Source organism: Olea europaea, unplaced genomic scaffold, assembly GCF_002742605.1.
Source record: "Olea europaea var. sylvestris unplaced genomic scaffold, O_europaea_v1 scaffold878, whole genome shotgun sequence".
Lineage (NCBI taxonomy): Eukaryota > Viridiplantae > Streptophyta > Magnoliopsida > Lamiales > Oleaceae > Olea > Olea europaea.
This window is the reverse complement of record NW_019267241.1, coordinates 75,892-90,539: the sequence shown is the minus strand read 5'-3', so window position 1 is coordinate 90,539 and position 14,648 is coordinate 75,892. Positions and strand designations below refer to the sequence as shown.

At 35.0% G+C, this 14,648-nt stretch overlaps 1 protein-coding gene and 1 long non-coding RNA gene across 3 annotated transcripts; both read right to left on the bottom strand.

Moving 5' to 3' along the window:
* Nucleotides 1-5,091: 5,091 nt before the first annotated feature.
* On the bottom strand, nt 5,092-6,798 carry LOC111392096. The gene is made up of 2 exons (XR_002702211.1): nt 6,620-6,798; nt 5,092-5,684 (listed from the first exon to the last, which is right to left on the bottom strand). It is a non-coding gene; the product is annotated as an uncharacterized LOC111392096 (long non-coding RNA).
* Nucleotides 6,799-7,377: 579 nt separating this feature from the next.
* On the bottom strand, nt 7,378-14,471 carry LOC111392095 (pentatricopeptide repeat-containing protein At1g06710, mitochondrial). Of its 2 annotated transcripts, XM_023017372.1 has the most exons (6): nt 11,263-14,471; nt 10,202-10,332; nt 9,734-10,068; nt 9,098-9,637; nt 8,906-8,984; nt 7,378-7,970 (listed from the first exon to the last, which is right to left on the bottom strand). In XM_023017372.1, exons 1-2 carry the CDS (start codon nt 14,173-14,175, stop codon nt 10,225-10,227), a joined length of 3,021 nt encoding a protein of 1,006 aa, XP_022873140.1. In that variant the 5' UTR covers nt 14,176-14,471; the 3' UTR covers nt 7,378-7,970; nt 8,906-8,984; nt 9,098-9,637; nt 9,734-10,068; nt 10,202-10,224. The 2 variants fall into 2 exon arrangements, with proteins under 2 accessions (XP_022873140.1, XP_022873141.1); XM_023017373.1 differs by lacking the exon at nt 10,202-10,332 and having other exon boundaries at nt 11,263-14,469.
* Nucleotides 14,472-14,648: the final 177 nt, after the last annotated feature.

Here is a 14,648-nt window from a genome sequence, read left to right as displayed (position 1 = left end):
AAAAAAAAAAAAAACCTAAATCACTCATTCTATTTGCCCACCCCACTGTAGTTGTTGTCGACAACTAGCGTGAAAATGTCCACCGCCGACAAAGACCACAAAAAATACAAGTGTAATCTATCATTCAAGTACTCAATTAATTGTGTGGGTAGAATATAAGAATTTGGCTTGGGTTGCAGCCGAAGTAATCGATTTTTTTGGTAAACAAGTTCAACTCTTGACAGTCTCCGGTAGAAAGGTGATTTCTTTTGAATTTTTATTGTTTTGGTTTTTGTGAATTGGCTAAAAAAAAAAAAAAAGGAAAGAAAAGAAAAGAAAAGAATTGGGTTAATTTTGATTTTAATTTGATTTTTTTTTGGCCAGTTACTTTTGAATTTTTTTTGGCTAGTTACATCACCAGCACGTCTAATGGAGGGTAGCATTCCCAGTTACTTCAGGACTGTTTAAAGAAATTGGTGCATTTTATGATGGAGAAAGTGGGGGAGAAAATTAAAATGTCAATAGCAATGCAAGTGTGTAATAAATGGCCATTTTGTAAGTAAGTATATATAGTATTTTTTGATAGGGATGATTTTAGTCACGTCCTCTGTGTACGTGTAGCAACAACATGTCCATAATGGGTAATCACGGTAGTGTATTTTTGAAAGCCATTATAGTTCCCAATTGACGAGAATTACAAAGACCATCTGTCGAGAACGATATGAATTGTCGGGACGTAATGTTGATATTTTGCTTGTGAATTGTCGTGTCATGGAAATCAATTTTCCATTTCGACCAACAGTCAATCGAAGCTAATGGAACCATAATGATCGGTTAAGTTTATAATGAAAATAATGTATTCATATCTTTTGTGCTAATATAACCGTAATGCTCAGTACTTTACTTATGAAACATAACGACTAGTTTTTTGTTGGCATATGATAATAACAACAAATTAATAACATTAGTTCGGAATGTACACTACATAGGGGAAACATTTCTGGGATTACATTTGGCAAGTACTTTTACCATCAATTTAAAATTTAACTGTTGCATATTTCAGCCGGAGGTATATTCAAGTTGGGGACTTTGAACTTCAATTCAATTTGAGTGCGGGGATTGTCCTTCAACCTTAACAAAAGTTCGGCTACGGTAATCCTTGTCCGCACCAAAATGAAAAGTGGTTTTGTCTCCTCTCCACTTCTATATGTCATCCGCATAAACAAACTTTTCCCTATGCGACACGATAAATCTCAAATGATTACTCACACCTGAAATGTTGAGATTACAACTGTAAAAATTCAGAATCAATATGTTGGCATTTAATAGCATGAAAGTGGCACTGTATAATACATAAATTCGTACAATTGCAAAAGGTCAAATGAAGGGTTTACATCGTTTCGAAGTGTCCAAATTGACAGTAAATTGTATATCCCGACAGTTTGTAAATGTCGAGTTCGACATTTCAAACGTTTAACCCGACGGTTTGTAAATGTCAAATTTGACAATTGAATGTCGAAAATGTTGGGAAGCGGACAGTAGTGGGTGGAACTCGGGCTTCTTCAACACAGCACATTAAGTGTGGTCATTACTATTGAGTTACCAAATGACAAAATGAAAAGACCAAATTGGCATTGTCATTAAAGAGACATTTAATGAAAATAGTGTTTGGTTTGAATGAAAGAAATTACTCAAAACTTTAATGGTGATAATGACATTTTGTGAAGGACTCCAAAACCAAACAAATTAATGCATAATAGTTTCAAAGATTTCAAATTAATATGCCCATGTTGTATTTAACATTTATAAAACAAAAGAATATAAGAGTAAAATATAAATAATTTGTAATTGCTAACCTCTCAAAATGGATGAAAAATGCAACAGAAATGTCTTCTTGATCAATGAAAATGAAGAAGATGAAGAAAAGTTAGGGTTTGTAGTTTATGTTTCATTTTTAATTTTTTTTTTACCCTTTTTTATTAACAAAAATTCATATTAATCAATAAAATACAAATTTATCCATGTTTTGTATATAGAAATTAAATCACCACATCAAATCAATGTTTTTCCTTCAAATCAAGTATTAAATGCTACTAAAATGTGTCATTAAGGGTAATTTGAATTTTTCACCCCAAAAAGTCACATATTTGCTCACATAAAGTGAAAATGACAAATTTTTTAGAACTTTCATGTTTGTGACATACCCTTTTTTATTAACAAAAATTCATATTAATCAATAAAATACAAATTTATCCATGTTTTGTATATAGAAATTAAATCACCACATCAAATCAATGCTTTTCCTTCAAATCAAGTATTAAATGCTACTAAAATGTGTCATTAAGGGTAATTTGAATTTTTCACCCCAAAAAGTCACATATTTGCTCACATAAAGTGAAAATGACAAATTTTTTAGAACTTTCATGTTTGTGACATTTTTGTAAATTCTCCTATTATAAATACCGAACCTCATCTGGACCCAAAATTCATACGAATTTTTTATACAACTCTTCGGGACGGCGAGCAGTCCCCCGTCGCAACCATGACCACCAAGGAGAAGCTACACATTGCCCGACAGCTCGCCAAGCTTGGCGTCGACATAATTAAGGCTAGATTCCCCGTCTCGTCTTAGGCGAACTTTGAAGCCATTAAATTCATTGATCGTGAGGTTGGAAATAGATTTTTCGACAGTTCATCTATCGACAGTTGTTGCTGAACTGTTATTCTCGACAGTTAAGCTCAGTAATTCTCGACAGATGAACTTGTCGTTAGATAAAATATTGGGAACGTTAGTTCAGTCCTTGCCTCAGCTCAGTGTGTTCGCATTAATTTCTATCTTACATTAGTAAATTCGTAAAAGGTGACTTGAAGTAATATGGGTGATACTCGTTGTATGCATTTGGTGAAAATCTTGATTTACACTTCTCATATCTTTCGTTTCAATGTTTATGTTACGAGTGTCATAATCTTGCTTTCACTTGCATCCACTTGTTGTGGATGGTACTCATGAAGTTCAAGTTGAAAATGATGAGATAGAAGGTGATTGAGAAGGCAAGGTGTATGGTGGCGAATGCGCAGAGCTTGTGGTACGGAATTTAGCCCTGAAGATGCCAGAAGGTTCGTGAAGTATACCTGTATACGTCATTCCGTTCTATATGTGCATGAATTTATATCTTGCTTTTAGATATTTGTTTGGTTAAAGATTATGGTTATCGATTTTTGAAGATTGCCCTTTGAAAAGCATGACTGCTACATTCACCTCCTTTGTAGTCAATGGCAGATGCAGATATTTAGTGTTAGTGGGGCACAATATAACTTATACAAAAGTTACAGAAAAATTTATCTATTGAATATTTTATTACAATTGTTCTTTATGAGTTTTCATATTTTAATAACGTTCCATAATTACATCATTTTCGATACTGTCAAATACATCATTCTCAATATATGCAATCAAACTATCATTCGGCCATTGATCTCAAATTCGATTACGCAGAGAATTTTGGACATAAGTCATTGCAGAAAATGCTCTCCACTAGAGCAGTAGCGACGGGAAAGATTAAGGCTAATGTCACAAGTTTGAAAACTAATAAATAAACTTCATGCTTATTTTTCGCTCACAATTTTTGTGCTAGACCACTAAGGTCTTGTAATCCTTCAAAATCTTCATCATTGCGTATGTCAAGAATATATGTATTTAATTGATCATCAAGTTTCGAGATATCTGTTGTGTCAAAATTAGCTCGATAATACCCACATAGTCGAATCAATTTGTTCTTGTCAAAAGCAGCATAAAACATTTCTACATGATAATGATGTAAATTTGTCACTGTAGCACGTCGTGAACGACCTACAGTTATGAACATATCATCCGTATTTAGAATAATGATCTCATGAGCTTCACGGAATGAACAAACCATTCCAAAAAACGAATCCCACCCATCATCCCTCATGGTTTGCATCCATACTTTACATAATTTCACCAATTTTATGGCATTGATAATATCTTGATCTTTTCTTTGTAATGCTTTCGACAATTATTTAAAATTCTCAAAATCTTTTTCATGAGATGTAGATTCAATGCAAATTCGAATTTTAACATTGTCTTCAACAAAATATTTGCATAACCTCTTGTTCCGAAACCTGTAATATCAGTAGCAATCGCCTCAACAACATCAACAGTGGCTGAAACCATGAGAATGAAGTTAATCAAACAATTGTAATGAGAGCCCCAATGAGTATCACCAGAACGCTTAAGAGTAATTTCTTAGTCGAGACCTCGTCCGTTTGAAATTTCACGACCCTGAGTGCTTCAAGAATTCTGAGTCTTTATTTCTCTCGAATAAGATCACTTCGCTTAGCTGATCCTCCAACAATATTCACCAATCTGTATACTGAAGTGAGGAAAGCTTCAATTTTTGGATTTTTTTGTGCCACAGCAACAAGTGCTAGTTGAAGTTGATGAGCAAATCAATGAATGTAGTAAACGCTTGAGTTTTCTTTCAAAATAAGTGATTTGAGACCATTATACTCACCTCGCATATTACTCACTCCATCATATCCTTAACCTCTAATATTAGATGTACTTAAGTTATGCGTGGAGAATAATTGATAAATTGCAATCTTAAGTACATTAGCTGTGGTACTTCAAACATGCGTGACACCAATAAAATATTTCAATACACGCCCATTCTATACATAACGAATGATAATTGACATTTATTCTTCATTGAATTGTCTCGAAATTCATCAACTACAATAGAAAACAAGTCATCTCCCATATCTTTGAAAATCACATTAAGAGTTGCAGAAGCGATAGCACTCACAATATCTTTCTGAACTTGTGGTGATGTCAATTTGTGATTTTCAAGTGCATTCATCAAAGCAGCAACCTTAATCTCAGTATTATGATATCACAACCAATGTATTAGTTTAAGAAAGTTTCCTCGATTGTTTGAATCTTCAAATTCACCATGTCCATGAAAGTCCATCCATTGTCGTAGAAGAAACCGAACACAACCAATTGATGCATTCAAATGAATTCAATACTCTATTCGAACTTGATGTGATTGCTTAAAGAAACACAATTGAATGCTTTGTCCTTGATTTTTGAATGATTCATACCCGACCCGAGCCTGATAGTGTACACTATTTGGGGTGCCCCAACATGTTTTCTAATAATTTCCTTTCTTTTCCGATTTGAGAACCCACTATTAACAAATGAACCACAACTTGAGCTAAAAAGATAGCAGTTTAAGCAAAATACAGCTTTTTTTCCTATACTGTATTCCAACCAACTAGGATACTCGTTATACCATGAAACACAAAATCACCTATCTTTTTTAGCCATTTTTTAGGTGGAAATTCATGATTGCGAGGCTGACATGGACCCCTTTGCACATATGCTCTTCGAATTACATTTCAAACATTAGCATCATAATTTTGTATTGGAACCCTCAATCCAGGATCTGAAGGAAGCTGTGCAATATCAAATTCAAGCCTTTCATCTCCAACATTCCTGATAATTGTTTCAATTGGGACATCTCCAATATTAGTTCCACCAATTTCATTCATTTCATCCCCAAGTTTGTCATCCTTTTTATCTTCAGCATCATGTCCATCCCTTTTATCTTGAACATTTCTTCCATTAACATTTTGCTCATCGCAAGAAAACGCAGATTTACGTTTAAAATTCTTTTCCATAACTGATACAAACATACAATGAGAAGAATCAATTCAAGTGAAAAAGTAATCAGTCTATCAATAATGAATAATGGTTTAAGTTACTACTTTTAACGGTTTCATAAACTACAATCTCAATAATAATGTTGTATCTATTTTGAATTGTTGATGCAGTCCACAACTAAATCTCACGAATCACAATTGACAAACACAAATCACGAATTAATTATCCAATCACGAATTTACAAATCACATATTCACAAATCACAAATTCGCTAAAATCATAAATTGACCAGAGCCATCGGACGCGAATTAAAATCAGAACGCTATACTAATCTTAATACTCTGGCGGACGACGATGGAGGACTGGAAGCAAGTAGCAATACAATAGAATGGTGGGGCAATGCGAGCAATCAACACTACATATATATTTCAACTAATAGAAAAAAAGGATTTAACAAAAAGCAGAAGACAGTACAAAAATATTCCATAATTTATATTATCTGTGTATCAACATTCATTATCAACACAATTCAAAGGAGACGTGAATAATTTTCATAAATTAGTAGTAAACAAGACACCCAAGGTCCCAAACGCAGCCATAATTCCAATTTCCAATTAGAGCTTGAAATTGACCAATTTTTTTCAATAATTCTGCCACCTAAACCTCTCCATGGAAGTTGGATTATAATTTACAAACAGAAAAAGCTTTCTTGAACAAATCAAAGTCTCAAAGAACAAATTGGCTTCCATTTTTCCTTCTTTTTTTCACCAAAATAATGCTGGTAAGTTATTTTTTGTTTTGGAAACGGAATTTCTTGAAATGGGCATGTATAAGAAACTCTCAACATATAGACCTTCCCCTCCATAACCATCTAAGAACTTAAACACAAATCTTAAAAACAAGAATAAATGTATGGAAACTGAAGAAACGGGAAACAGGGAAAGTAAGTAGAACCTTTAATTTCTCTCTCCTCTCTTCCTCTCCTAGTGCAAGAACCTTAGCTTTCAAGAATGAAAATACTGTAATGAAGAAGCTGCACAGTGCACACAAAAAAAAGGGTTACAATTACATGAATAAGAAATTGAAATATTGAATCCCAAATTCCATATATAAAATTGCTGCACATAACAGGAATAATCTCCCACCTCGCATATTACTCACTCCATCATATCCTTAACCTCTAATATTAGATGTACTTAAGTTATGAATGGAGAATAATTGATAAATTGCAATCTTAAGTACATTAGCTGTGGTACTTCAAACATGCGTGACACCAATAAAATATTTCAATACACGCCCATTCTATACATAACGAATGATAATTGACATTTATTCTTCATTGAATTGTCTCGAAATTCATCAACTACAATAGAAAACAAGTCATCTCCCATATCTTTGAAAATCACATTAAGAGTTGCAGAAGCGATAGCACTCACAATATCTTTCTGAACTTGTGGTGATGTCAATTTGTGATTTTCAAGTGCATTCATCAAAGCAACAACCTTAATCTCAGTATTATGATATCACAACCAATGTATTAGTTTAAGAAAGTTTCCTCGATTGTTTGAATCTTCAAATTCACCATGTCCATCCATTGTCGTAGAATAAACCGAACACAACCAATTGATGCATTCAAATGAATTCAATACTCTGTTCGAACTTGATGTAATTGCTTAAAGAAACACAATTGAATGCTTTGTCCTTGATTTTTGAATGATTCATACCCGACCCGAGCCTGATAGTGTACACTATTTGGGGTGCCCCAACATGTTTTCTAATAATTTCCTTTCTTTTCCGATTTGAGAACCCACTATTAACAAATGAACCACAACTTGAGCTAAAAAGATAGCAGTTTAAGCAAAATACAGCTTTTTTTCCTATACTGTATTCCAACCAACTAGGATACTCGTTATACCATGAAACACAAAATCACCTATCTTTTTTAGCCATTTTTTAGGTGGAAATTCATGATTGCGAGGCTGACATGGACCCCTTTGCACTTATGCTCTTCGAATTACATCTCAAACATTAGCATCATAATTTTGTATTGGAACCCTCAATCCAGGATCTGAAGGAAGCTGTGCAATATCAAATTCAAGCCTTTCATCTCCAACATTCCTGATAATTGTTTCAATTGGGACATCTCCAATATTAGTTCCACCAATTTCATTCATTTCATCCCCAAGTTTGTCATCCTTTTTATCTTCAGCATCATGTCCATCCCTTTTATCTTGAACATTTCTTCCATTAACATTTTGCTCATCGCAAGAAAACGCAGATTTACGTTTAAAATTCTTTTCCATAACTGATACAAACATACAATGAGAAGAATCAATTCAAGTGAAAAAGTAATCAGTCTATCAATAATGAATAATGGTTTAAGTTACTACTTTTAACGGTTTCATAAACTACAATCTCAATAATAATGTTGTATCTATTTTGAATTGTTGATGCAGTCCACAACTAAATCTCACGAATCACAATTGACAAACACAAATCACGAATTAATTATCCAATCACGAATTTACAAATCACATATTCACAAATCACAAATTCGCTAAAATCATAAATTGACCAGAGCCATCGGACGCGAATTAAAATCAGAACGCTATACTAATCTTAATACTCTGGCGGACGACGATGGAGGACTGGAAGCAAGTAGCAATACAATAGAATGGTGGGGCAATGCGAGCAATCAACACTACATATATATTTCAACTAATAGAAAAAAAGGATTTAACAAAAAGCAGAAGACAGTACAAAAATATTCCATAATTTATATTATCTGTGTATCAACATTCATTATCAACACAATTCAAAGGAGACGTGAATAATTTTCATAAATTAGTAGTAAACAAGACACCCAAGGTCCCAAACGCAGCCATAATTCCAATTTCCAATTAGAGCTTGAAATTGACCAATTTTTTTCAATAATTCTGCCACCTAAACCTCTCCATGGAAGTTGGATTATAATTTACAAACAGAAAAAGCTTTCTTGAACAAATCAAAGTCTCAAAGAACAAATTGGCTTCCATTTTTCCTTCTTTTTTTCACCAAAATAATGCTGGTAAGTTATTTTTTGTTTTGGAAACGGAATTTCTTGAAATGGGCATGTATAAGAAACTCTCAACATATAGACCTTCCCCTCCATAACCATCTAAGAACTTAAACACAAATCTTAAAAACAAGAATAAATGTATGGAAACTGAAGAAACGGGAAACAGGGAAAGTAAGTAGAACCTTTAATTTCTCTCTCCTCTCTTCCTCTCCTAGTGCAAGAACCTTAGCTTTCAAGAATGAAAATACTGTAATGAAGAAGCTGCACAGTGCACACAAAAAAAAGGGTTACAATTACATGAATAAGAAATTGAAATATTGAATCCCAAATTCCATATATAAAATTGCTGCACATAACAGGAATAATCTCCTTACAATTCTAAGTGCATCGCTGTCTTCAGCCGTTTGTGGTGGTAGAACCGCTGGCAAAGGGAGTCGAACGATCGGCAGCGACGACAAAGGTGGATTAAATGGCCTAGCTTCAACGTTGGGAATTGGGAGCCGAGGAGCCCAGAGATGGGATTGAATTGGGAGTGGGAAGTGAGATGGTTTCTCGCATTGAATTTCAATTTGGTAGTGGAATCTGGGGACAGGAATGTGGGATGGTTTGGAGCCCGTAAATTGGAAAGTGGAAGGGTTTTTTAGATTACTCCATTTTTATCATTTTCTATTTTTTTTTTTTTTAAATTCTTTTTAATTGGTGGGTCACGTGTCCCACCGGGACCAACTGCAGGTCCGCCAATGCTTGCAACACTGTTTTATTTCCCAAATAACAGCTGCTTCCTTGTTGTCATCTTCTTCGTACTGTTGCATCATCATCTTCGTATATGTTATCTTCAGATTCTGTCCACTGGTGATGTTAGGCAAAGGAATTTCTGGCCAAGAACCAGCAGTTTCAAATTCATGCAGCTGCAACTGGATCATGTTAATACAATCAGTTACACTAGAAACTAAAATCCAGCAATTCACCACCCAATTTGAACAAAACAAACAAAAATAATTCCAATTTACCTTTTTTCCATGTTGGGATTTATGGTAATCAAGCACTTCAAAATTGCGATCACAAGAATTTCTCTGCAAGTTAGTAAATGCATATTTGCGTTTGAAAATAAGATTGCTATAAAGTCCCTTCCCTTCACATAGGACTGACAGCACAGCAAGATAGTATCAGGAATTCGTACGTAAGATATTCCGTGCACATGGCTTCATCACAGTTCGAGTGTCCAACTTGAGACAAATTTGATGGATATACAGATGTGTAATGAGGAGTGCACATGAGGTACGAGACTAAGGATATTAGTCTACTTGCCCTTCAGTGTTTGTTCATTTGACAACCATCGTATATTCTGTGCAGTTTAAGAATAAAGTTGACAAAAATAAGTGGACAAGCAAAAATTAAAGGTAAAAAATGAAATAATATAACTTACTGAATGGTGAATTTTGTGATTGAGATTTTAAATGATATATATGTGACTCTACCTTAAGCTTTTATGTCAAGTGCTTTAACATAGTATCTGTGCAAGCAAATGTCTTGCCATCCTGGGTTCAAGTCTCATGGAGCCCATAAAAATTGTGCAAGTTTTTGTTAGGTTTCTGATGGGAAATCCTGCCTACATGTGTGTAAGTATAATGGAGAGAACTTAGTAAGTATTAGAGACCTGGAATTGTATTTCAATTTGTTTTATTAGGACTTTTAGCTTTGAGGGAACAGAAAGTGATGTAAGACCATCAAAATATAAAATAAATAGATAAAAATTCTTCAATCAATTAACGTCCATATAAATAGAAGCAATAAAAATTAATCTTCAGTTGATAGTGGTATGTGGGAAAGGGTTATATTTATAAAATCTAGTGGGCATGATATATGGGCATGCCATCCAACAGTTAATTTACAAAATGCGACAAAGCCTATCATTCCCCATGTTTAACATGCGACTTCAATGAACTTTGAGTTGTGGTTCTTGCTCAGGTTATTAAAGAAAATGAAAACTTATACTAAAACAGCCAAGACAAGGTTGTCTTTTTGCAATTGATACTCAGCAGTAGAAGTTCATTTGAGAGAAATAATAAGCAAATCAATACATCAGCATCAGATGCCACATTAATGAGCGCAGATATGTAAGAGTAAGTCATATCTAACTAGAACATGCCTAGAAGCTTGCTTCTATGCAGCAACTCAGTTTCCTTGAAAGAATATTGCTATAAAAGGATTGTAGCCAATGAGAAGTTTCGAAAAGTAAGTCGAAATATGAAAGAAAAAAGAAATTTCAGAACCCAATATTTCAGAATCATGTACAATTCACAATATGGTTAAGATGGTAAAGCTTCATTCAGTTGATTTTATGGCATGGCAATTTTTTTTCTCTTAATGATTTTTATTCATTTTCTTTTGGTTTGTGATTTTGTTTCTTATAATATAGGTATTTGGGACTAAAATATATTAAAAGAACTCACAAGAACAACCTATGAAAACTGAACACAGTATGAATCAATGATTTAAACTTCAAAATGAGACAAAGTAAGAGGATATAACTACGAACCATGTAACATAAGCTTTCTGAAAGTAGAAGTGCATCTTCCCATCTGTTAACCTTGATAAGCCCTTTTATGAGGTTAACAATGACACTCAACTCAGGAGTTCCTCCTTTTTCTATCATGTCAGCGTACAGCTCAAATGCCTTGTCAACTTTTTGCGAAATGGAGAGGCTCTCAATCAAAGAATAATATGTATTTATGTGAGTAGGCGAAATGAATGGCACAGCGGAAAAATCTTTATGCAGCTCTACAGCCATTTCGAGTCTTCCAGCTTTCTGAAAGCTATTAATCAGAACTTTGTATACTGGAACAAGGGGAGCAGAATCATTCTGTCCCATTTCATCAACTAGTCCGAGACTCGTTATGAACTCCTTGCTGAAGCCTTCAATGACCTTGTGATAGTTTGCCAAGTGTCTTGGCCAATATGTCTGTTTCATCTCCTCTAGAAGTTGGTAAGCCTCATCCAAGAGTCCAACAGCACAACAATGATTTATCAAGACCCTATATGTTATATAGTTTGGGGCACAACCTTTGGTGCTCATCTCCTTCAAGAGTTCAAGGCTCTTATCTACTCTACCATCTTTTCCAAACCCATCTATCATGGCAGTATAAGTTACAACATTTGGCTTACAACCTTTTTCCTCCATCATCAGCATCAGTTTGTAAGCTTCTCCTGTTTTCCCAACTTTACAAAGTCCATCAATCATCTCCGTATAGATAATAACATTGGGAGCAAAAGAACTTTCAAGCATTTTAGACAATACTTTCAAAGCAAGATCCAGACGTTTATCTTTAAACAACCTGTCAATTAGAGAGCCGTAAGTATAAACATTTGGACTGTATCCACGTTCTGACATCTTAGCAAATACTTCCTGTGCTTCTTCCAGCTTACCAACCTTGCAAAAGCCATCAATAAGAGCATCATAAACAATATGATTCGGTTCACAGCCTTCTTCCGCCATTGCATCCAAAAGACTACGGGCCTCTTTCACCCTGTGTGCTTTGCATAAACCATCAACCAAAGCACCATATGTAACTATATTCGGTTCCTTACTGCTATCATCAGAAATTCTAAAGTAAACATCTACCTCTTGAGAATTACCATTTCCCCTCATTCTTGAATAAATCTGGTAAGCCCTTTCTACATCTCCAGCTTTGCAGTACCCATCAATCAAAGCAGTATACGTGACAACATTCGGGGTGCATCCTTTTGATAACATCAAGTCAAATAGCTCATTTGCATCTGACATTTTCCTTGCTTTCAGGTAAGCATGTATAAGTGAAGTATATGTCACCACATTAGGAGTACATCCATCCCTTAACATTTCACTCAACCAGCAGCGAGCCTGTTGAATAAGGCCAGCTTTACAGAAACAATCAATCAAAATTGTGTATGTGTAGACATTAGGAACAATATCATTCCTTCTCATTTCTCTGAACAACAGGAATGCCTTGTCTACTTTGGAAGAGTCACAAAGAAAACCAATGACTTTGTTGTATGTGCTAGTTTCAGGTATGAATCCCTTGCTCATCATTTCATGAATCACATTATATGTTTTCTCATACTTTCCAACACTACAAAGGCATCGCGCGAAATTGCTGACATTGACTTTGTTCAATACTATTCCTGCATCAAGCATTTCACTATATGCTTTTTCTGCCAATTCTAACACGCCTGGACTTGGCAATTCCTCATTGCAACATATACTTCCAATCAGTATATTATAAACAACATAACCAGGCTGGTAACCACAATCCGCCATTTTCTTGAGCAATTTATAGGCATAAGCATAGTCACCAAACTTGCAATAGGCATGAACAAGAGAATTAAATATTTTAGGACTTGGGTAACAACCTTCTGTAATCATCATACTAAGAATCCTTTTACACCTACCCAATTTCCCCTTATTTAGGCACCCACATAGCAAAATTTTATATGTCACAACATTAGGAACACATGAGCTTGATCGCATCCTATTCAAAAAGTCCATAGCCTCTTCAAAAAGCGATGCTTCACACAAACCAGAGATCATTTTTGTATAAAGCACTGTATCGGGGACAGCATCTTCCTTGTCAATTAACTCAAGAGCATCTTTCCATTTACCCATTTTACATAAAGAATGCACAAAACAACCCAACAAATGCATGTCCATCTTAAAACCCAAATGCAGCATCTCCCTGTGAAGTAAAAAAGCTGTGTCCAACCTGCCTGCTTCCAAAAACACAAAGATCAACGCATTGTATGTGGCCCTGGAAGGCTTATACCCAAAATCCTTGAGCCTCCCTAACTCCTCCAAAGCCAAATTCCACATCCCATTTCTACAACACTTCTGAATCAGCACATTAAGCAATCTCCCAAGCACTTCTCTATCATCATCCCTAATTTCTTCTAAAAAATGATTCGGTATTCTGTCATATTTATCGCAGCCCAATAAATCTAATACAGTATTATAAACAGTTAAACTATGAGTATATCCTATTTGCCTACCTACCCACATGAAGAACTTGACACCTAATTCAGCACTTTGTACATTCTTTAGCACATCAACAACTAAGCTCTCATTCAGTTTCTCTCTGAATAGCCTAAGAAATTTCTGGGATTTGTCTCCGACCCCATCATTATTAGTCCTTATAGCATTTATGATTGTAAAAGCATCATTTGAGCACTTACCGGACCCAAAGTTTTCACCTTTAGAGTCAGACAAAGAGTCCCTGATAAATGTGAAGTCTTGGTCTGACACTGATTGGGCCTGAGAATTTTGGGGTGAAAAAGAGTCGTCGTTTCCAGGGAAATTGAGGTCTGGGTCTACTAATCCTTGTAGACTGTTGTCAGTGCTGAGGAATCTGGTGAAGAATTTGAAAGAGTAAAAGGGTAGAGTTGGAGAAAAAAGAGCAATACTGAAAACTCTTTTGCTCATTGTTTAGGGAAGGGTTCAGGGTGGAGGTTGACAGACGGCAGTGGATGGGGGTGACTGGCTGAGGAGAATCTTTTCTCCAATAGTGGCACGGGTTATGCCGGGGACCTAACGGGCTATATGTTTGATTCATATTTACGACCCATTACGAGAATAGTACGAAGTCGATATGACTAGGGACGATCAGAAAATTGCAACAACATGGCTTTGTCGGGCTTGATACCACTTCAATGTTTGATGGAAGTTTCTCGACCATGTCAAGCCTTATAAAAGAACAAAAATTTCTCGTAAGTGGAGCTGTGCTCGTCTTTGACTTAATATGACTCATGTTAAAAAATAAGAAGTGGTATTGAATCCAAGAGACATTTTAAGAGCTTTGTCCCATTTAACATTGAAAAAAGACTGTAAGATTATGTATTTAAAGATACTCTTACCTAGGCATTTGATTTTGTGAAATATAGACAACGTTAACATTA